This window comes from Crassostrea angulata, chromosome 5, assembly GCF_025612915.1.
Source record: "Crassostrea angulata isolate pt1a10 chromosome 5, ASM2561291v2, whole genome shotgun sequence".
NCBI classification, from domain to species: Eukaryota; Metazoa; Mollusca; class Bivalvia; order Ostreida; family Ostreidae; genus Magallana; species Magallana angulata.
The window spans coordinates 27,299,739-27,322,429 of NC_069115.1; the positions used below are offsets into that span (position 1 = coordinate 27,299,739).

At 34.6% G+C, this 22,691-nt stretch overlaps 2 protein-coding genes across 5 annotated transcripts; both read right to left on the reverse strand.

The window, feature by feature from the left end:
- Positions 1-439: 439 nt before the first annotated feature.
- LOC128185949 (uncharacterized) lies at positions 440-8,277 on the reverse strand. 4 transcript variants are annotated; one of them, XM_052855668.1, is made up of 4 exons: positions 7,663-8,277; positions 3,298-3,423; positions 2,304-2,456; positions 440-2,177 (listed from the first exon to the last, which is right to left on the reverse strand). In XM_052855668.1, the coding sequence occupies exons 1-4, from the start codon at positions 8,018-8,020 to the stop codon at positions 1,873-1,875; spliced, it is 942 nt and encodes a 313-aa protein (XP_052711628.1). In that variant the 5' UTR covers positions 8,021-8,277; the 3' UTR covers positions 440-1,872. The 4 variants fall into 4 exon arrangements, with proteins under 4 accessions (XP_052711628.1, XP_052711626.1, XP_052711627.1 ...); XM_052855666.1 differs by having other exon boundaries at positions 440-2,456; XM_052855667.1 differs by lacking the exon at positions 3,298-3,423 and having other exon boundaries at positions 440-2,456.
- A 6,548-nt stretch (positions 8,278-14,825) lies between these two features.
- On the reverse strand, positions 14,826-20,148 carry LOC128184459 (coadhesin-like). Its single transcript, XM_052853945.1, has 5 exons — positions 19,754-20,148; positions 18,847-18,943; positions 18,325-18,501; positions 16,802-16,972; positions 14,826-15,173 (listed from the first exon to the last, which is right to left on the reverse strand). The coding sequence occupies exons 1-5, from the start codon at positions 20,066-20,068 to the stop codon at positions 14,998-15,000; spliced, it is 936 nt and encodes a 311-aa protein (XP_052709905.1). The 5' UTR covers positions 20,069-20,148; the 3' UTR covers positions 14,826-14,997.
- Positions 20,149-22,691: the final 2,543 nt, after the last annotated feature.

Consider the following 22,691-nt stretch of genomic DNA (forward strand, 5'->3'; position numbering starts at 1 on the left):
ACCCTGGCAACCAAAATGATCTTTCAGACCCCATCCCCTTCCCGCACCGAGAAAACAATGTTGGCACATGCATTGATCAACAAATGCGTTAAACAGAATTTACTTTTTCAGGGTTTTTGTTTTCATAGACTTTCCCAAATTCTAAAAGTATTCTAAAAAATAAAGCCATGTATTGCGCGTATCAATTTTCATTTTTTTCAACATCATTTAGATTTCTAAATTTTTAAAGTGCTTAGCTATGGAGGGTAATCGTGTTCAAAAATCCAGACATGTAAACTTGTTAATCCGAATATGTAATCGTGTTGATGTGTGAGCCTGAGCATGAATATGTGTAATTCTGATCGTGAAACCTATAAAACTCGGGCATAAACACGTGTAAGATTTGACTCAGTTCCTTCGCATGATGCACATTTTGCAACTTTATTGTTTACATTAGTTATTTCATGACCTTTGCCCAAATAAATATGCTTTTCATGTTTCTAGCTAATACCAATTTCATAACAACAGACAATTATGATTCAGATATTTACCCTGATGTATATACAAAACTAAATAGACTTTTGTTTGTTTGGCGTAGTTGTCATGGCCGTTTAATCAAATGTGCAAAAATTAGATAAGTACATGAATATCAGATAGATATCAGTCAGATATATAGTACATGTACATCAGATAGATTTCATACATGTACATTGAACTCGACATGCGCCGTTCAAACAATATGGCAGCATATATCAAATATATATATGTAATATACAATATTAGAAATACTCTCTTGACCCGAGGAGCCTGGAAAAAACAGTGCCCCACGGAGACAGTATTCTAATCAAAATTATGCACTTTGTTGCCGAGTCCTTGAATACAGATGACCTGCAAAACCATTCTTTGTCCATATTCACTTTCCAGCACATCTTTCTTCTATTCTTCATGGCCATGACGCTGCAAAAGAAAACTCAACCCGAAAAAACTATTCACAATTTATAATTGTACAAAAACAATACCTATGCAACTATTCACAAGTAGTTTAAATGGAAATTTATAATAAATTATAACCATGCAACCTAATTCTAAATAATGGGTTTGGGTGGGAGGGGATTTTTTGTGACCGACTCAGGGAACAGTTGAATATAAAAGGAAGAGCTTAACGCGCACGCTCCAACACCAGGAAGTGTGGAGTTATTGCCCTTGAATTAACATTACTAGAGTTATAGTTCTTGCCCCAAACAATATGCTTAACTGCATGAAATAACAGGGTTTATCCATATTTGATAAACCCAATTATTTCATGACCTTTGCCCAAATAAATATGCTTTTCATGTTTCTAGCTAATACCAATTTCATAACAACAGACAATTATGACTCAGATATTTACCCTGATGTATATACAAAACTAAATAGACTTTTGTTTGTTTGGCGTAGTTGTCATGGCCGTTTAATCAAATGTGCAAAAATTAGATAAGTACATGAATATCAGATAGATATCAGTCAGATATATAGTACATGTACATCAGATAGATTTCATACATGTACATTGAACTCGACATGCGCCGTTCAAACAATATGGCAGCATATATCAAATATATATATGTAATATACAATATTAGAAATACTCTCTTGACCCGAGGAGCCTGGAAAAAACAGTGCCCCACGGAGACAGTATTCTAATCAAAATTATGCCAAATGGATCACGGACACTGTCACGTGAACCATCCGCCAATACCAGGCGGCAATTTTGACAACAATGACACCTGTAGATATGATACATAAGAATGTCTATACTTGGACATTCTAGATTCAGATATATGTATATGATATATAATAAGATAGATAATTAAACGGACCATGACTTGCCACAGATATATCAGCTAGTATATTTTAAGGATAGGTGCGAGAGGAAGATGTCACAAACTGCACAATAGCATTTTTCAGGGAATTTATGTATATATTGTTACCCAGATCTGACAAATGCACACCATCTAATCTACATAATCGCTTTTGAGTTATCTGGATATCTGGATATTTGATAGATGCACCATTAAGCTTTTTCAAAACAAATGTTGCAATGGCACTATTTATTCTACGCCTAGAGTTTTCACCTTCAATGGTTGATAAAGACTGCCTCCAATTACTTCTAGGTAATATATGTGACCATACAATGAGAGTGTTTGGCAAGAGGTCTGCTATTTGAGATAAAGTTAGTTTCATGAATTTTTGTATACCTTTTAGGGTATTTTGAGGGTCCCCAATATTATTACCCCCGCAGTGAATTATCAAAATAGTTGGTTGTTTATTAGCTATTAACATACTTGACACAGTTGTATACAAGTACTCCCAAACCATTCCCCTTCTACCATTCCAATTAATGGTAAAGTGGTTTAATCCAAGGTTTAACTGATTTGTGGTCTCTGCATATTTCTGTGCCCAATGAATAATAGATGAGCCAATGATCCAAACTGAATCTTCATACATAAAACTAAAAATACTATTAACATGGTCTTATGTAGGATTTGAAAGCTGAGGAACTCCATCTACCCATGTGCTTGATTTGTATTTCAGAAACCCCTTTTAAGTACAGGTAAGTTGCACCTCCAATCCTAAATGAGTGCGACTTGAATGAATTTGTAGGTACCTCTAGGAATTTTAAGGATTTATACAGCATGGATGAAAATTGATATTGAGTCAATGGTTTAGTATTGCAGTGGGCAAATAGATGTGTTGCTTGAATGCATTGCCTATGACTTTGAAATTTTTGAAAATTTTGAAACATCAAAAAAGAATCTGGTGTTTTGGGTATTCTAATGGATGAACCATTACCAAATTGATCTGTTTTTGAGCAACCCACAAAAACTATAAATTCATCCTCCAACATTTGAACATGATTTCTTTCCAATGCCACTAGTTCACTTACTCTCAATAAAGCAAAAAATGCAATGAGAAATGCTGACTGAAATAAATGTGCTTCGTACGAAGAAATAGTTAAATGTGGAATGATACTGGTAATTTGTGTTAATAAAGACAATGTAATTGGTTGTCTAATGTCCTGAGTTCTGCATGACCTTTTAAATCCTGCTAACAACTTTTTGACCAAAAAGGATTCTGTAGCATTCTGCCAACCATGTAAATTTACAACAAAACTCAAACCAGCCATATAAGATTTTGCTGTTGAAAATGCAAATCCAGATTCCTTCATATAAGCTATAAACATTACTATATGATCTATAGGTGGTGGCCACAAATGCTCAAAGGAAGCTTGAACTCTGAAATTAAAAAATGCTTGGATGCCTTGTTTATAAACTTTACTTGAGTTTTCAGATATACTGGCTTCTAACAGTTGATCTATAGTTGATGAATAATCTCCCAAATTGGAGCAGGAATTTGACATGGAAAATTGTCTGCTGTAGGAGCCAACTGTCGGAATCTTGACCACTGAAAGCGAGAAATAGCATCTGCTATATTGTTATTTTTTCCCGGAACATGTATAGCTCTAACCTGGATATTATAACTAAGGGTATACAATACCAACGCTCGAATCAAAACCATGACCCTGTTATTTTTTGAAAACTTTTGATTAATAATATGAACTAATGAGAGATTGTCAATATGCAACAATAACTTTTTTGCATAAAGTTGTTCTGCCCAAATAAAAACTCCCAAAACAATAGGCACAAGTTCAAGAAAAGTAATATCTTTTGTTGTCTCATAAAACCAATGTGAAGGCCAAGCCAAATAACACCACTGACTGCCAAATATAACCCCACAACCTTTTGAACCTGAGCTATCTGTATAAAATTTGAGTGTCTCATCATCTTGCCATGTCAAAGATGGAAAAGGGGTTAATCCATTAAACTTTGTAAGAAATTCTACCCACATTTCTAAATCCAATCTGATTTCTTTTGAAATTCTTATGAAATGGAAAGATTTTTTACCTCCTGCTAAAGCCGCATATACACGACGACAAAATGCTCTTCCTGAGGGCAAAGCTTTAACCACAAATGCTAGTGACCCTGCTAATGACTGTAATTTTTTAACGGTGACCTTTTTACAACTTAAAGCATCATTAATTTTTTCCAAAAGTTCAGTAACTTTATTTTTTGGAATGAAAATAGTTCTTGAAACTGTGTCAATGCCTAATCCTAAGAAACAAATAGATGTACATGGACCTTCTGTTTTTTCTGGAGCTAATGGGATCCCTAAAATTTCAGATAACTTTATCATATGAGCCATTAACATCTCACAATCAGCTGTGTTTGCTCTACCTATAAATAAAAAATCATCTAAATAATGAATGATCCCCCTTGAATTTGACCTTTGCTGCAGCTCCCAGTGAAGGAAGGAAGAGAACATCTCAAATAATGAACATGAAATTGAGCAACCCATTGGCAAGCATTTGTCCACATAATATGAATTTAAAAACTTGAAACCTAGCAAGCAGAAATCTTCAGGACAGACTGGCAACAATCTAAAAGCACTTGAAATGTCAATTTTGGCCATTAATGCACCCTCCCCCATCTCCTGAATCAGTGACAAGGCTTGATCAAATGTAGAGTACGACACTGAACAATATTGCTGATCAATGTGATCATTGATACTATTACCCACTGGGTGTGATAAATTAGAAATCATACGCCACCCTCCTTGCTTTTTGGGGAGGATACCAATAGGATTACACCGCAAATTTGAAATAGGTGGACAGGGAAAGGGGCCTAAAATTCTACCCAATTTTATTTCTTTATTTATTTTTTCATGTAACTCAACAGCATGTTCCTCTGCAGATATCATGTTTTTAAATTCAACCTTTTTTCTAATGCCTGTATATTGAAGTGAAAACCCATTTTTAAACCCATTTGATAGAACTGTTGCTATTTCTTTGTTTGGGTAATTTACCAGTAAAGAATCGAAGTTAGATGTATTGATTGGAGTGCTGCCAATATCCCATAATTTATGTAACAAGTTACATGTAGGTTTGCCGTCCTGTGGTTTGTTGTCGATTCCTGAAAAATTTGTTGTTGGAATTAAAATTTTCCGAACGAGCAGGTGCATTTTTGGGAATTTGATTAGATTGATTATTTTTGAAGCAGTTAATGGAGGGATGATATGCATTACATGAAATGCACTGATGCAAATACTTGCAATATTGTTTCTGACAAACACCTTCATAATTGTAGGCATAACATTTCAAATACCTACGAGTTGAGTGATTTGACAATTGGGTTTTATTAACTGTTTGCATGTAAAACAACCATAGTTCAGCATCAATAGATCCCCAGTTTAAAGAGGAGTCGACGGACTTCTTTAAGCGAAATTGCACATCATAATCCAACCAACCTGAATTGTTACTAGCAGCCCCCCTTTTTATTGTTGACATATACCTGAAGAGTGAAATGGCTTGTAGTGGATGTTTTTCTAAGTATATAGAAGCATATATGAACAAGAGGCCCATGGGCCACATCGCTCACCTGAGGAACAATAGGTATGATAAAATCAGCTTAATGGAGTCATAATACAAACTATCTGGACAATGTACAATAATACATGTTGATCCTGTATAAATAAAATCCATTTTCCCCTGGATATTTTTATGTTTATAATCATTACTCCCTTTTCTAACAGGACGATTTTATAGTCATATCATATGTTGAGTATTGCAGTTCTCAAAAAGATCCTTAACAATTGTTTATATATGGGATATAAACGTACATAAACTCTGAACCTTCTTGTGAGGCCAAAGAATTGTCCTGGGGCCAAAGTCTTAACAATTATAAAGAATCATCTGGCTGATTAGTTTCTGAGAAGAAGATTTTTAAAGATTTACCATATATATTCCTTTGTTAAACTTTGAACCCCCATTGTGGCCCCACCCTACCCCTGGGGATCATGATTTTCACAACTACCTGAGGACGCTTCCACACAAGTTTAAGCTTTCCTAGCTGATTAGTTTCTGAGAAGAAGATTTTTAAAGATTTACCATATATATTCCTATGTAAAACTTTGACCTTCCATTGTGGCCCCACCCTACCCCCGGGGGTCATGATTTTCACAACTATGAATCTACACTACCTGATGATGCTTCCACACAAGTGTCAGCTTTACTGGCTGATTAGTTTCTGAGAAGAAGATTTTTAAAGATTTACTCTATATATTCCTATGTAAAACTTCGATCCCCCATTGTGGCCCCACCCTACCCCCGGGGGTCATGATTTTCACAACTTTGAATCTACACTACCTGAGGATGCTTCCACACAAGTGTCAGCTTTCCTGGCTGATTAGTTTCTGAGAAGAAGATTTTAAAAAGATTTACTCTATATATTCCTATGTAATAAAACTTCGACACCTCATTGTGGCCCCACCCTCCCCCTGGGGATCATGAATTTCACAACTATGAATTTACACTACCTGAGGATGCTTCCACACAAGTTTCAGCTTTCCTGGCTGATTAGTTTCTGAAAGGAAGATTTTTAAAGATTTACTTTATATATTCCTATGTTAAACTTCGACACCCCATTGTGGCCCAACCCTACCCCCGGGGGTCATGATTTTCACAACTGTAAATTTACACTACCTGAGGATGCTTCCACACAAGTTTCAGCTTTCCTGGTCTTATGGTTCATGAGTAGAAGATTTTTAAAGATTTACTCTATATATTCCTGTTAAATTTCGACCCCAAATTGTGGCCCCACCCTACCCCCGGGGGTCATGATTTTCACAAATTAGAATTTACACTACCTGAGGATGCTTCCACACAAGTTTCAGCTTTCCTGGTCTTATGGTTCATGAGAAGAAGATTTTTAAAGATTTACCCTATATATTCCTATGTAAAACTTTGACCCCCCATTGTGGCCCCATCCTACCCTCGAGGGTCATGATTTTCACAAATTAGAATTTACACTACCTGAGGATGCTTCCACACAAGTTTCAGCTTTCCTGGTCTTATGGTTCATGAGAAGAAGATTTTCAAAGATTTACTCTGTATATTCCTATGTAAAACTTCGACCCCCCATTGTGGCCCCACCCTACCCCCGGGGGTCATGATTTTCACAAATTAGAATCTACACTACCAGATGATGCTTCCACACAAGTTTCAGCTTTCCTGGTCTTATGGTTCATGAGAAGAAGATTTTTGAAAATTTCTCGAAAATTTTCATAAATTCCTAATTATCTCCCTTTGCAAAAGGGCGTGATCCTTAATTTTCACAAATTTAAATCCCCATTGGCTAAGGATGCTTTGTGCCAAGTTTGGTTGAAATTGGCCCAGTGGTTCTTGAGAAGATGTTGAAAATGTGAAAAGTTTACAGACAGACGGACAGACGGACAGACGGACAGACGGACGGACAGACAGACAGACAGACGGACGACAGACAAAATGTGATCAGAATAGCTCACTTGAGCTTTCAGCTCGGTGAGCTAAAAATGCATCCATCCATTGCGAGAAGTTTGTAATTTTTGTTTCTTTATTTTTTGGTTTGACCTGAAAAACACCCCCCTCGAAAACACTTTGATTTTGCATTTCTGTGCAAGGCTCTTGAAGCAACAATTTGTTTAAATGAACAAATTCGCCATTCCAAATTTTATCTTTAAGAGCTTGGGATACATGGGATCCCAGTATAGAAGTAACACTGTTAAATGGGTTTGGCGCGTCAATATTATTTTCCAAATAATTTTCTGTACCTTGATTCATGTTGGTGGGAACATGTGACGACAACGCACTTGGTGCGTCAGGGGTGGGGTTAACTATGGGCGGCATGTTGTGAGGAATCATCCCGCTCCGTGACATTCCCTGGCCTGCTTCAGTTGACGCCTGTGTCGCTGGTGTCGTCGGAGCCGCAGGTGTTGGAGGAGTCGCTTGTGTCGGAGGAGCATCAATATTGGAGATGTTTGCAACGGGCTGTCTCACTTGACCTCCTCGACGATTTCCGCGACGACCTCGTGCCAATACACTACTCGAGGCAACTGTATTTGTTCCATTTGGCACGGCTGCGTATGGGCTTCTCGCCTTGGATGCCCTTTGGTTCCTTACCCTCAGCATGATATTGAAATAATATGCCGGTATAAAGTAATAAAACTCGCCGATTAATACGATAAAACTTGATTATTTCTCTAGTTGATTTTTTGTGACCGACTCAGGGAACAGTTGAATATAAAAGGAAGAGCTTAACGCGCACGCTCCAACACCAGGAAGTGTGGAGTTATTGCCCTTGAATTAACATTACTAGAGTTATAGTTCTTGCCCCAAACAATATGCTTAACTGCATGAAATAACAGGGTTTATCCATATTTGATAAACCCAATTAATTAAACCTTCAACTTTGCACACTTTCAATCCGTAGTTTCTGCGTTTGTAACTTCAGGCTTGACAATAGCACATCTGACATCAGTGGCGTAGCTACCTTTTAATTTACTGTATTCAAAAAAAGGTAGGGGGTCTAGGGGCCGCCTTGAGGCCCCCAACGGGGTCCAGGGCAGAGCCCTGGTGGGGGCGAAGCCCCCGGAAGCTCCTGGATTTTATGTTATTTGAATGACAAAACAGCCTTAAAAATATGACATTTTAAAAGTATTATGATTCCAATAAATATGAACAATAGTTGCTGAATTCTGAGACAAACATTATTTACCTGGTACTCTTCGAATATTTTCTTTAAAATTTCAAGACCCCCGATGCTCTTGGGTTTTAGGTTTTAGCTTTTAGATTTACAGGCTTTTGATGATGAGATATTGTCTCAAAATGTTACAATTTTACATACTGTATGTGTAAGGGAAATGTTGAATTTTAAAAGAATGTGTAATTATATATGAAACACTGATACCCCAGCGGAAACCAACTGCATATGACTAAAGATAATAGGCGTTTTGTAACAGGTCTATTATTCAAACCGTAACATACTTACCTAAATGACAAATTTTTGATCAAGTTTATCACAATGTATTGTGACTTTGTCAAAATTTTAATCACCCGACCGCCGACTTTAAATTACATGTAAGTATAGACTGACAGAATACAATTACGGACAAACACTCAAAACTTGATGTGTTTTCAGATTTTAGTATGAATATTTAAACTTGAAAGGAGTTAAAAGTTGTTCATCTCATTTTAATCAGTTTATTGTAGATCATTCTTTAAGCCAATAACATGAAAGTCAAAGGTATAGCTCGTCCATATTAATTTATGATTCAAACGAACTTCCAGTTAATTTTAATGTAAAGTATGGAATGACGGTATTTTCCGGAATCGTAGTAATTGCATGGTTTACGATGAGAACTGGTTACTAAATATGCAGATTATAATTCAGTGGAATCTCGATACGATTTGTTTACGTGCAAACAATAGAAAACTCAAATCATAAGACCTATGCTTTGCAAAATTTTGTGTATTCATTTGCGTTTTTGCGTAAAGGGCGCTACGCCACTGGACATGATGTAAAGTCTACAAGTTTGTCGAATTTTGACATGACCTTATATGGCAACTGCCTTGCTGCGGGGAAAAGGCATGCCGTAACCGCCGGACCGGAATGCACGAAAAATAAACATTCAGCTAAACTGTTGCAATAAGCTTCTAATGAACGACACCTTTTCTATCGAAAACACTGGTATTATTTTTAGAAAAAAAAATTGAGGTATGATTGAAACTGGACCAAACAGGAAGAGGTTCATGTAGAAAAAAAATCGTTGCCGATGTGACGAATGCGCTAATTTCCGTAATATAATTCTTATGGTATTATAAAAGGAAATGCCTAATATCTTATATCTCTAAAAAATAATTGACATGTAATTTAAACTGGAATATAAGTAAATGCGTACTCTTTTCTAGAAATGAGACGGATCAAGAAATTTCCTATGGGGGTAAATATATTTTGAGCGGCATGGGGTTCGAAGACCGCCGTGAGGTCCCATGTAACTCCATTGCTTCTGAATTCTAAGAATTTCGAGAGTGAAATTTTAACCGGGTTTCCGATTATTGAAATAGTAAAAATTGCAGACGGGCGAGTGGCTGTCAAAAAGGTACCCTTATTGTACCGATAACTCCTCGAACAGTTTTCAAGATAGGAAGTTGTTTTTTTTCAGATCATTTATACGTATATATCAGAAGTATGCAAATTGCTAAGATTTTGATTTCTGATAATTTATAAAAATATCAGTTGTTGAACTTAGTCATTTTTGGGCAAAAACATTGCATATAGAGTATCCCATTTTTACTCTTGTTATTTTTCTGAATTAGTTAGAATAAACGACCTGCAAGGATTTGGTAATTTTTCGCGGAAAAATTTATGTTACTTAACGTGTATTTATACTTTTTGTTGTTGTGTAAGTGAAAGATAAATAATAACACAATCTTCAATAATAATTAAAAAAACTAGCGCATAATTTTTGTGCGCCGTAAATTGAAGTTTTACTATGGGAGGCACTGTAGCTCAAAGATCGTCCATCTGTATTTTTAAACAGGGAGCTACAGACCTGCAGCTAGTTCACAAGTGGCTGTAAAGCTGTATTATACTAGCTCTCCAGAAAATTTTTATCAGCCAACTTTACAAAGTGAGTCTGTATTGAACCGACATTCAGGACGTCATACTCAATCCCGTAATAATTGCTTAAAATAATTTTTTAAAAATGTCAATTTTTACCTTCATGATAGGCTTTTTTCCTATATATTGCCGACAATGCAAAGAAAATATTCTAAAAATAATTTATACACATTTTATTTTCACGATAACTTTGCAACTCCGCTGACGGACCTCGTGTAATTTTTCGCGTGGGGGGGGGGGGGGGGGTCTTGTCGCAACCTTTTTGGTAGCGATAAGGATGCATTTGGAGATATTTTCTTAATTCAGCCGAGGCCTATACTTTAACAATTTGTTGCATGTACTCTAATAACAGTGGCGTCGGAGGCAAATTGAAGGGGGGGGGGGGGGGCTGAACTAATCATGAAAAATATTGACAAGAATTCCCATAATCATGAAAATTCTAATCCGTGGGGGAGGGTATACCAATAACTCCAATCTTACCTGTCCAATTTTGTCCCCCCAAATCATGAAATTCCTAATCCGTGGTGGTGGTGGTGGTGGGGGGGGGGGGGCTAGTATACCTACTATGACTCTAATTTTCAATAAACTATTAATAATAATCATTCTCTTTAAGGTCTTTTAAGGAACAATTTTGTTTGTTGCGAGGAAAAAGTAGGGTGGGGTGAGGGGTTGAATCCTCCTTGTTGCTATGTTCCTAATGGTTAGGTCTAACTTGGCAAAAAAGTGGGTGGGGGGGGGGGGGGCTAAGTCCCCCCCCCCCCCCCCAGCCCCCCTCCCGGTTCAGACGCCTATGAATAAAAATGCGTATATATCTTTATACACGTGTATTCAAACAACGTCATTAAATGTAATTTTTTCAGTTCTAAGAGGATATCTGAAGCCGATCGAATTCTTTACTTGCATCTTTTATACATTCTCTTGATTAAATGTACACCAATCTCAATTTAATTTTCCTGTTGTTATCCAGAGATAATATGATTATAGGCTTACCTAATAATTATCTTTTTTATTTATTCCGTCCCTATTCCGGCGATTACGGCATGCCTTTACCTGCAGCTAGCCTTTTTCTATCAGTGACGTCACTGTTTCCATATAAGGTCATGTCAAAATTCGACAAACTTGTAGACTTTACATTTGTCAATTTGTATCATGTCAGATGTGCTATTGCCGAGCCTGAAGTTACAAATGCAGAAACTACAGATTGAAAGTGTGCAAAGTTGAAGGTTTAATTAACTAATGTAAACAATAAAGTTGCAAAATGTGCATCATGTGAAGGAACTGAGTCAAATCTTACACGTGTTTATGCCTGAGTTTTATAGGTTACACGATCAGAATTACACATATTCATGCTCAGGCTCACACATCAACACGATTGCATATTCGGATTTACAAGATTACATGTCTGGATTTTTGAACACGATTACCCTCCATACTTAGCCATGATTCATTTTTTTTTACTAAAAATTAATATAGAAATTAAGGGGTAATACATTTCCTGCATTACCTGCATATTTCTTCGACGCGGAAGCTCGGGATATTGGAGCTGTCTCGGGGGACAATTTCCTTGCTACTGTTAATTGGTTTTTAATAATACCAAAGAACACTTTATACACTATGTCATCGATATAGAATATACTCTCTCTCTCTCTCTCTCTCTCTCTCTCTCTCTCTCTCTCTCTCTCTCTCTCTCTCTCTCTCTCTCTCTCTCTCCATGTAGTTCGAGTTGAATTTATTGTACCGACTTCGATGTCATAAGAACAGATATGATTAAACGCGATAGAAGAAGTGAGAAGTTTTCATGACTTTTCACGAAGGGCATATACACTAACAATATTTCACGGTAAACATTTTTTACTTAGTAAATCGGGTTTATTCGTCGTAATTTCACTTTCAAAGTATACACAAATGTAAAATAAGCATCTGTTTGAACAAAAATTATAAAGTACGATGCAATGTTTGCTTTTCTTTTAAAAGAATCAATGACGATTGACTTTCCGCTTATACACGCAAACCTAAAATAGATTGTTCAAATAATTTTTTTTTATTCATAGGCTGGATCAAACGCTGGAAAATGCATTTAAATTTTCTATCGTAAATAGCGCTCCATTAAAAATTAGTTCTAAAAAGTAGCATTGTTAAGAATTACTTTCTCGCCACTGAGACAACGATAATTTGTGAAGAGTTTTCTGTGATGATAATGGATGTAATTACGAGTACAGGGTCCGAATGTATTATCTTTTATAAGAGTTTAACATTACTTCTTAATGAAAAGAGGCCCATGCGCCACATCGCTCACCTGAACAACAGTTCCTTGTAACATTCTATTTCGTAGCATATGCTATTTCTGTTTTAAACTTTGGACCCCTTTCTGGAGCCCCAATAGTTGTCCTGGGTTTATTGTCAACTTGGCTTTAACAATTTAGAATTTTCACTACCTGAGGATCCTTGCATAGTTATCTCACAAACTGTAGTTCTCGAGAAGAAAATTTTTAGACACCCTCCATTTATATTTCTGCGTTAAACTTTGAACCCCTCTTAGTATTAGTATTAGTATCAGTATTAGTCCGATGGTCACAGCTTTATTAAGTTACAATCTTCATTATTTAAGAATGCTTGCATAGTAATCTCACAAACTGTGACATTGTATTTCTCATTAAGAAGAAGTTATAAAGGTTTCCTGTATATTTCTTTGTAAAACCTAGAACCTCACTTAGTGCCCAAGTATTAATCCAGGGGTCACGACTTTAACATTTTAGAATCTACAATTATAGCCAATAATGTATGCATAGTAATATCCCAAACTGTTGCATTGTAGCTCTTGAAAAGAAGAGTTTAAACATTTTTCTTAATATACGTGTTAAACGTTGAACCCCGCCTGGGGCCCTATTTTTTGTGCAGTGGTTCTTGAGAAGTTTTTGAAACATTTTTCTTACGTATTTCTTTGTTAAACTTTAAACCCCGCATGGGGCTCCAATTTTAGTCTGGGCGTCACGATTTTTACAATTTAGAATCTTCACTATATATACATGTACAAGCTTTTGTGTAAATATCGGCATTTCTGGTGCAGTGGTTCTTGGGAAGAAAATTTTTAACGACATCCACCCTATTTTCAAGTTTGGTTAAATTTGGTCCTGTGGTTTTAGAGAAGAATGTAATTAAAATTGTTAAAAGTTAACGACGAACGGACTACCGACGGACAACGGGTGATAAAAAAGCTCACTTGAACCTTCGGTTCAGGAGAGCTAATAAATACCTTCAAATGATACAAACCAGAAATTTTCGTAATTATTTAGGTTTTTAAGAACTACCTTATATCTTTTATGAAATAAATAGCATTGCCCTCTTTTTTACTGTAGTGAATACATTACAATATTACATTATTTCATGTAACAATGATTGCGACAAAAATAATCCATTCTCTCAATTTTGCTTCAACTGTCCTTGATTTCACTTTTTTTTGTAAAAGAAATCACTGATACAAGTACAATGTAGGATGCCCTCCTAGTTTCACCAATGAACCGGTATTTATCGTTTCAAATATTGTGAAAGTAACGAAAATAACCCGACAACGGCTTTTTACAACATGTATATTCGTAAAAAAAATTCCAGCACATACAATCAGGTTTATACATGTACATACATAATTATAAAACCGTTTTAACAAGAGCTTGGACTTTAGGCAGTACGTGACAAACTCCGATTTGTTGAAGGCGGGGAATACTCATGGTTAACTGTCCAGTCATTGGCTAATAGACATGAATATATTGAACGCAATGACACTCGCCCGACTTTACACAGGGATGTATATTTCGCTGAAACAGCGTCAATTTCACACAGCAGAGCAGATCTTAGCAAACAACATTCCGGTTTTGACATTCTATGAATAATAATGAGCACCTCTTAGCGAATTAGAAGAAAGGAAATTAATATCTGACAGACTGTTTTAATGAGCAAACTAGATAGTCACATCCCACAGAATGTCCAAGCTCTTGTTAAAACGGTTTTATTAAATCTTTATCTTTTTTTCCATGATAATAGATAAACGAGTAGAAACACGCAAGGTAGAAAAAAGGAAAATATTTTAGGAAAATTTCATATTTCAAATGAACATTACCATACTATTATGAACACACGACGTAAATAAGTTCATTGATTTAATTAATGGATAAATTGCCATCAAAAGTTGCATCAAATGTTGTATTTAAATACAAATAGCTTTATTTATTTTTATTGGATAGCTCTTTCAGCAATGTATTCGTTTGAACACATACATCTGGACTCAAAACTATGCTTGCATGTATTTACAGTTAATGGACAATGAGATAACGAACTGATAATCAAAATTGTAAAACATAAATCTTTAAACGATTGGAAAATTATTTTTTAACGCCATGTACATGTAGTTGGAACCAAAGTTGATATTATCAGTCGTCTCAACAAATCCAAAACAATATACATCAGAACAAGGTGCAGTTTATAGACGCTGTCAGCCTGGGATACAACCGCTTATAAAGCAGCCTTTATTTTCGGTACTGTCTCCTGCACACTGTAAGCCTCCGTACATCGGGGTAGGGTTGTTACAACTTCTGCTTCTGGTAGCATGGACGGGATTAAGACACGTGCACTCGGCCCATTGACTCCACAAACTCCATCCACCGTCAACTACAACCAAACAAGCCTGTTATGTACAGTAGACAACAAAAGCTCTATAGAATCATTAATAACGCCAACATGTACATAAACATGTGTATTCCTATCCCTGTGTCATGTTGTAAATTTTGAATTTACTGGGTGGGTGTAAATACAAAATTTACAACATGACACCTGACTGAGATGCTTAGGAAAAGAATGTGACATGTTGACTAGCTCTTTTTTTGTCAAAGAGTTAGTTAAATGTTTCAGAGGAAGTGTTGATATAGTTTTCAATGTAATATTGATATTAAATTCACTTACTCTAAACAGGTATTTTTTGTCGCCCCTTTACGTTTTTGAGTTGAGTTGAACATATTTGATTGACTAATGCCAAAAGGATTGGACACAAGTTCCAAAAACTTAGAATGTCCTCTCCTTGTACATAATATATTACAGTGCCATACAATGCCAGTTAACATTGATAACAGTTATAGAACATGTTATGAAATACAAATAAATCATTAGTTTTAAATCTAGAATTAGAATTAGGATGGATAAGAGAGTTATGCAAATAATTTAAAAACTTAGATAAATCTACCACACTTTTGTATAAATGTATGAACTTCTTTAAATATTTTTATGTTTTCATCATAAGATAAAGTTTTGTCACCCCAAAGTAACAAATGTACATCAATTATATTCAAAAAGTTCAGTGATAAAATATTATACATAAATGATTGTCTTAATAATGAATATTTTTTACAAACGAAGAACAAGTGATGTGCATCTTCTAAACTTCCACATGAACACATTCGGTTGGCTATTATGTTACACCGATAAAGATCACAATTGAGAACACAATTATGCCTTAATTTCGTATGAATGATATTTAAGAATCTTTTACCAAAAGAAAAATACTTAGGAGGTTTTGTATAATTGCTCTGTAGTGATTTCTTAAAAATATTTAACGAAGTAGCTTCCTTGGTATTATTATTCAGACTATTCCACTTACGAATAGTGTCAGGAAAGAATGACTTGTTAAAAGCTTCTAATTACTTTTATTTTGCCCTACTTCACTTCCAAACGGTTTTGCCCCTTCTTGACTTCGCCCAGTCAATGTTGCAATCATAGATAGATTATTTGAGATATTGAAATGTGCTCAGTCTTAAATTCGACCAATAACAACAAAGGTGAATTAAAGGGACGAAAATCAAAACTGGGCGAATATTTTCCTGTATAAAGTGTTTTTAATAATCATCTTAAATTCATTCCAACATTCTTAATGTTATAATTACATTTACTGCTTTTTAAGGAGGCTGGATATGGTAAAAAATAAACCATAAGATCTGCCTCGAACTTTTAGATATGATAATTTGGCCCGAAATTGTTATTTAGCAAAGAAAAAATTCAAAGGTTTTACAATTAAAATTTTGAACATTTTTCTATACATGTATTTTTAAGTGTTTGTTTGTTTTGTCAAAAGAAGGTAGATGTGGCCTAAATGTAACCACGAACATCCAGTCCTTTTAGGTTTATGCATGAGAAAATCATGCAGAGATTAAAATCATGTTTCGTGGAAAAAAAATCAGATGGATAAATAATAATGGTACACTATTGTTTTCAATGAGGCTTCATGTGTATCTATAGATTAAACATACTTGGACAGCCGTCAGTGTTACAGGCCACGGTTTCGTTTGATAATCCCCCGCAATTATTTCCGCCGTAATTTGGTGAGGGGTTATTGCACGACCGTTGACGGGAATGATATCCCCCTCCACACGTGACCGGACACGTTTCCCAGGCACTCCATCCACCCCAGCCACCATGAACTTAAAACAAAAACAAAACAAAAACATTAACATGGACGATCTATCTATTCAAGTATAGATATATAATAATAGTTTATTTCCAATTTTGGGCCCAGAGGGCATACAAGATTACAGATATTAGATAGAAATGCCTAAAAGATAGATTCTACATATAAAAATAGTCCATATATATATAAACTATACCATGAAAAACAACCCACAAAACAGCAGCACACATTGACTCTTTAGTGCAAATGTACTTGTAGGTATGGATTATACTAATATCTCTTCCCAAGACAAAAACTGTTAGACTTTATGGCGGTTAATTAAGCATGGCAATTTCACATTGAAGCTTTGGTCTTCTTTACAATAAATCAGGCTAAACCAATAACGTTGTGTAACAGTCTGTAGATATTTACCTGGGGCCCTCGCTTCTCTCTGGAAATTTTCGATGTTAACATTTAAATGCACATAATTTACTCTACTATAATAATACAATGAACTCCAATGTAATCATTTTTTTTTTTAAATCTGCAATTTCAGTTATCCATTTTTGGCAATATATACCGGTCCAACTAGCTAGATTGTAGTAAAAAACAAGACCGGTGAATTAATCAAAGTTCTTTCATCATTGAGTTCCTTTTGCTAGAAAAAGATAGCTGAGGCATGCGTATGTATATAGCTCTCAGTGGACGTTGAAAGCTTTAATCGATTTAAAAGTTTAGTTTGACTTTTAAATAGGAATTACACGAAAAGAATAATTCGTTTCATTTAACGATTTAGATGATAATCCAGTAAATCAACAAATGACGTCACATTCAGTTTTGATTTTTCCCACCCTGAAGATGAGGATTTAAAATATTGTCTCACAATGCAAAGTTCGCTCACATTGAACTTAAATTTAATTGAGACAATTTCCCGATTGTTAATGCATCATCAAAAAATTGAGATTGAACCAGGAGGTGTTTATTTGTCGTAGCACAAATTGATTAGTATGATCCATATCGTAACCCAGTTGTGCATGTTTACACAGAAAATGTACACACGTGAATATTCAATGAGATCTTTACTTTGAAATATCAAACATTTAGTATACACTATTCCAGAACCACCACCCCCCCCCCCCCCCCCAATAAAAAATATCTTTTACATTTACGAAAAGTTTTTACCCGGAAGTTTACACCTAGAAACACAGGAACAACTGTTACAGATGTTATGTTACATACAAAGTTTAAAATCGAAGATTTCTAAACTTATCTATAACGATTGTTATAGATAAGTTTAGAAATCTTCGATTTTAAACTTTGTATGTAACAGTTATACCACGAGGATCACATCAGTCAGTTGACTTAATACAAAAAAAAAGTTGTTACCTGGAGGGAAACATGTGTAGCTCATGGCCGACCAGGTTCCTCCAGGTGGACAGGTAATCTTGTTTACTGGCCCTACTCCTGTGTATCCACTGTTACAGACATAGGTAGCAGTTATTGGTGAAAACGTCCGCACACTCAAGTGTCCATTGCTTAAAGTAGGGTAGGGTTCTGAACATTCTGAAATGTATTGGAAAACTTCACTAAATAATAGAGTCAAATATGAAATCTACTAGTCTTAAAAAATAGGAGTCGATCAAATGCATTTCTTGATTTAAAAAAAATGATCAATTTCGTAATCGTGTGCTATTGAAAAATTCGATGTTCAACGTTACAAAGTAAGATTGCCAGATTATGTTACAAGATAAGAATGCAGTTTTTATGCAAATATTTTTGATAATCAAAAACAATAAACTTAAGGTCTTTTGACGTAATGTTCAGTTTCATGTTAATAATAAGAGTTTTCAAAAGGAAATGTAATTAAACATAATTATGTGATGCAATCAATATTTTTGCAACCCTCACCTGTTTCAATGCAGACGCTGTTTTGGAAAAGTGTAGAAATGCAGGTGGAGTAATGATTACAAGAGCTGAGACCACATTTTTTATCTCTTCGATCAGCCTGAAACGCAAACACGAATATTAAGTCACAATATGATCAATGCAAGCATACGTGTACCTTGTACTTGTAATAGATACCTGCTTTTATAGTTAGATGATTGCTATTATGATCAGTAAATTTAGAAAAAGTCAGATGACTTTGAACCGCAGCTTTAAGTTGAGTTCTTGTACAATGTAATCCGTTGCCAGATTTAGTTTAAAATTTGACAAAAAGTAAGAGAAATGGTACATGTAGGTTGCGTTAAATGAAAACATGAATTGAGTCCATTGCAAATACCTGTAACCGTTTCGAAATTTTGTTAAAAATTTGACAAAGAAGTAAGAGAAATGATAGGTTGTATTAAATGAAAATAAATTTTAAAACAACATTCCCATAACAGGATGTATGGATAATAGTTTTTTCCCTACAAACAAAAATGGTTTTCAATATAGATATTTGTATGCTTAATTTGACCCCCCTCCGAAACCCTGTTTAAGGTAAATGGATCATGGTTTCAACAAATACAAAATTAGATCGTGATTTTTTCATGTTTAGCAGGCTTCATGGTCAGTAAATCAACCACCTTAACTTTTAGATTTTAAAGACAACCCACTCTGCCACTACCAAAATTTCTTTACAAAACTTTTCGAAAAAAAATGTTTTAAAAAAATAATAATATTGGTTTTCGCCCTTTTATACTTTGTCAAAAACTTAATTATGCATTGCAAATCGATTTTAAAGAAAAAATCAGAAGTTTAAATACGTTGATTAAGATGAGTTAATATAATTAAAAAAAAAAAAAAAAGAATTGAATACTATGAAATAACTCACTATTGCTTCCAGTTCGACGTGAACAAAATTGGAGTTGGATTCAAAAGGCGTATCCTCAGTTTTCTTCTGATTAAGTAACTCACAATAGTTATTTTTCTGATGATAATTTACAGATAGACAATCACCTTGAGCTTGGCATTTCTCATAACAATCGTTTGGTCCGATGTCGTGGTAAAAGTTGATGGGGAATACATTAAGTTTTCCTTCTTCGTTAGAAACATACCGACCGAATTGACATTCTGGTGTACTCTTATAAACTGGGTAGGTAGAATACAACAGGATAGCAATAAAGCAAGGCTCAATATTAAACGACATTACGTTTGGAGAAACTAGTAAAAGATTTCTACGATGAATTTATGAACACGTTAGCTTTCTATCTCTGATTTTCAATCTGATTTCCCACGTTCTGAGTTGTGTTGAATAGGAATAGAAATAACCGTTAACCTTTTATGACCAAAAAAAAACTGCATTATAATACATGTCATTTAAACAACTGATGAAATCAATATTGACATATTGATGCTCTTAAATGGAAAAGATAGAATCATCTTAATTAGTTTAAACAATATTTATTGATATTTTTCAATAGCAGGTACATGTACTTGGCATAAAGTACAATAAGATTGGGAAATATACAAATCCCTCTCTTAGATAAGAAAAAAATTGAGAGGTGCAAATTACATGTATGTATGATTGAATAAAGAATCAGAAAGCTTATATAAAAGAGGAGATAAAGATATCCAATATATGTATCAATCAAGAGTAGACATTTTAATTACATATGCATGAGACTGAGAGTTGGAATTACAAGTGCATTTATTTTTAAACTAGTGAGCTAATCGACCCACGAACGTATAACTTCATGTTATACTATAAGGAAAACAATACAATTATGTTCAGAACAATTTGAAGTAAAACACCAAAGGAAATACATGTATGAAATACATCCCTGTATAAATATATCCTAGATGCTTTTACATATTAAGAGAATATAATTAAGTAAAAAAAAAAGTGTCGAGGTTACCCTAAAATCGTTTACTGTCGATGATAAATTTTTGAACCATATAAAAAATGTATTTATTATCAATATCGCTTAGATTGGGAGACCCTAGGAGTAATAGGCTGACATTTGTTGAATCTCGAAGTTTGTTAATTGTTTCACTACGTATTACATTATAATTTGGGCAATATAAAAGATAGTGGTCATTACTTTCAACTGAACCACTTGTGCATAAGGGGTAGGGGCAGAGGTTTCTGCGGAACATATAAAGTTTCAGGGCGCTGCTGCACTCTAATCTTAACTGGGAATGTAGAATTTGTCCATTTCTGGATCCAAGATTATAATAATCGGGAATGTTTAAATTGCTACGATTTAAATATTTTTTAAAATTGTTTAAAGAAGGGTTGTTTTGTATTTCATTAGGTAGTGTATTCCAGAGCCTTATTGTACTTGGAAAGAATGACTCATAATATAGCTTTGTTCGTGCGAAAATTTCTCGTATGGAATTATTACTTCTGGTATTATGTGTTCCACCTTTAGAAGTTTGAATCATCTTAATGGGTTATATTGCTTTATTTTATCCCTTTCATTGAAGACAATGACATTGATGCCAGGTTACTTCATTTAGTGTCATAGCAAACAAATGTGTATGAAGTGGATTAGTAAATTAATTAACTTACTAATTTATTAATTTAATTAATTAGCAAATTACGATTTTATCTTGACACATTCAGAATGCTGAAAAAAGTGGCGCAAAAATACTCTACAAAACATTTCTAGCTAGCTAGTTTTTAGCTTCAGGATGGATGCAGGGGTGTATATATATTGATCGATGGATGAATGTATGTAAAGACAAACTAATCGATTTGTTGATTGAATTTGACCATTTCTGGTTAAGAAATGTTATCACTTACATGTAGATCATTCTTAAATTGCAATCTGTTTGACTAAATGTATTCATTCAGATGAGGTCCTGTTCTTGCGCTTTTTTTTTTCAAAGCAAAAAAAATAAAATTGAATAAGCCAATGAATACGTAATCGTTGGTAACCTTTTTTTCTAGTACCATGAGATTTGATGGTATAAGCAAAGCGAGGGGCCAAATCAAATGGCGAGGGACACTTTGCACATGTTTCACATGAGAAAGTAGGTCTTTGAGATTCTCTCTGACTTCCATTGTTCGTATTTGTCTGTTATCTTTAGAATAGGATTATCTTATTAATTAAAAGTATGGTAATTTTCCTTCAGTTACTATTAATTTCAGTAATAGTGATTACAAAAATACTCCCCTCTGGTAAATTTACCTGCAGCTTTATCCAAAACAATTCACTAAGGTGATGGTATTCACATCCGAAGGATAAGCTTTTTTAGTTTTATTTAGCTTTAATGATTTATATTTTGTATTTATCATTTACTTTATTTAGCTTTAATATACCTTTTTTAAGGTTTGGTCATATCATGTCGACATGTCGTTTTGGGAAAGAGGATAGAAAAGTGGAAAAAAACTCCGTATTTTTAAAGGTGTGAAACATGTACGAAACATAACCAGCTAATTGGATAACTATTATTATAGAAAGTACATTTAGCATACAATATAACTATAAATTACAACTCATGCAATTTACGTCTTAGTCCAAAATAGAATACCACAGTACTAGGGGGATGAAGTGCTCGGGGTTTTTTGGCCAAGAAAAATAGGAATATATTGTTGCATTAAAATGTCCAACTACTGGAAAAGAGTTTTTGTAATGCACTGTTTGCTTTAGAGAGAAAAATCAAGTCACATTATTTCTCGAACAAAGACCTTTCTCGGATATCTAAAAGGATTTGTTTGTTAAAATGTTACAATATTGATGCGTTAACAGATTCAAAAGCTGTAAAGTGATGTGCTTTTTTGTAAAGGGCAATTTAAAAATTCAATACGTTAAATGGTTCTGCAC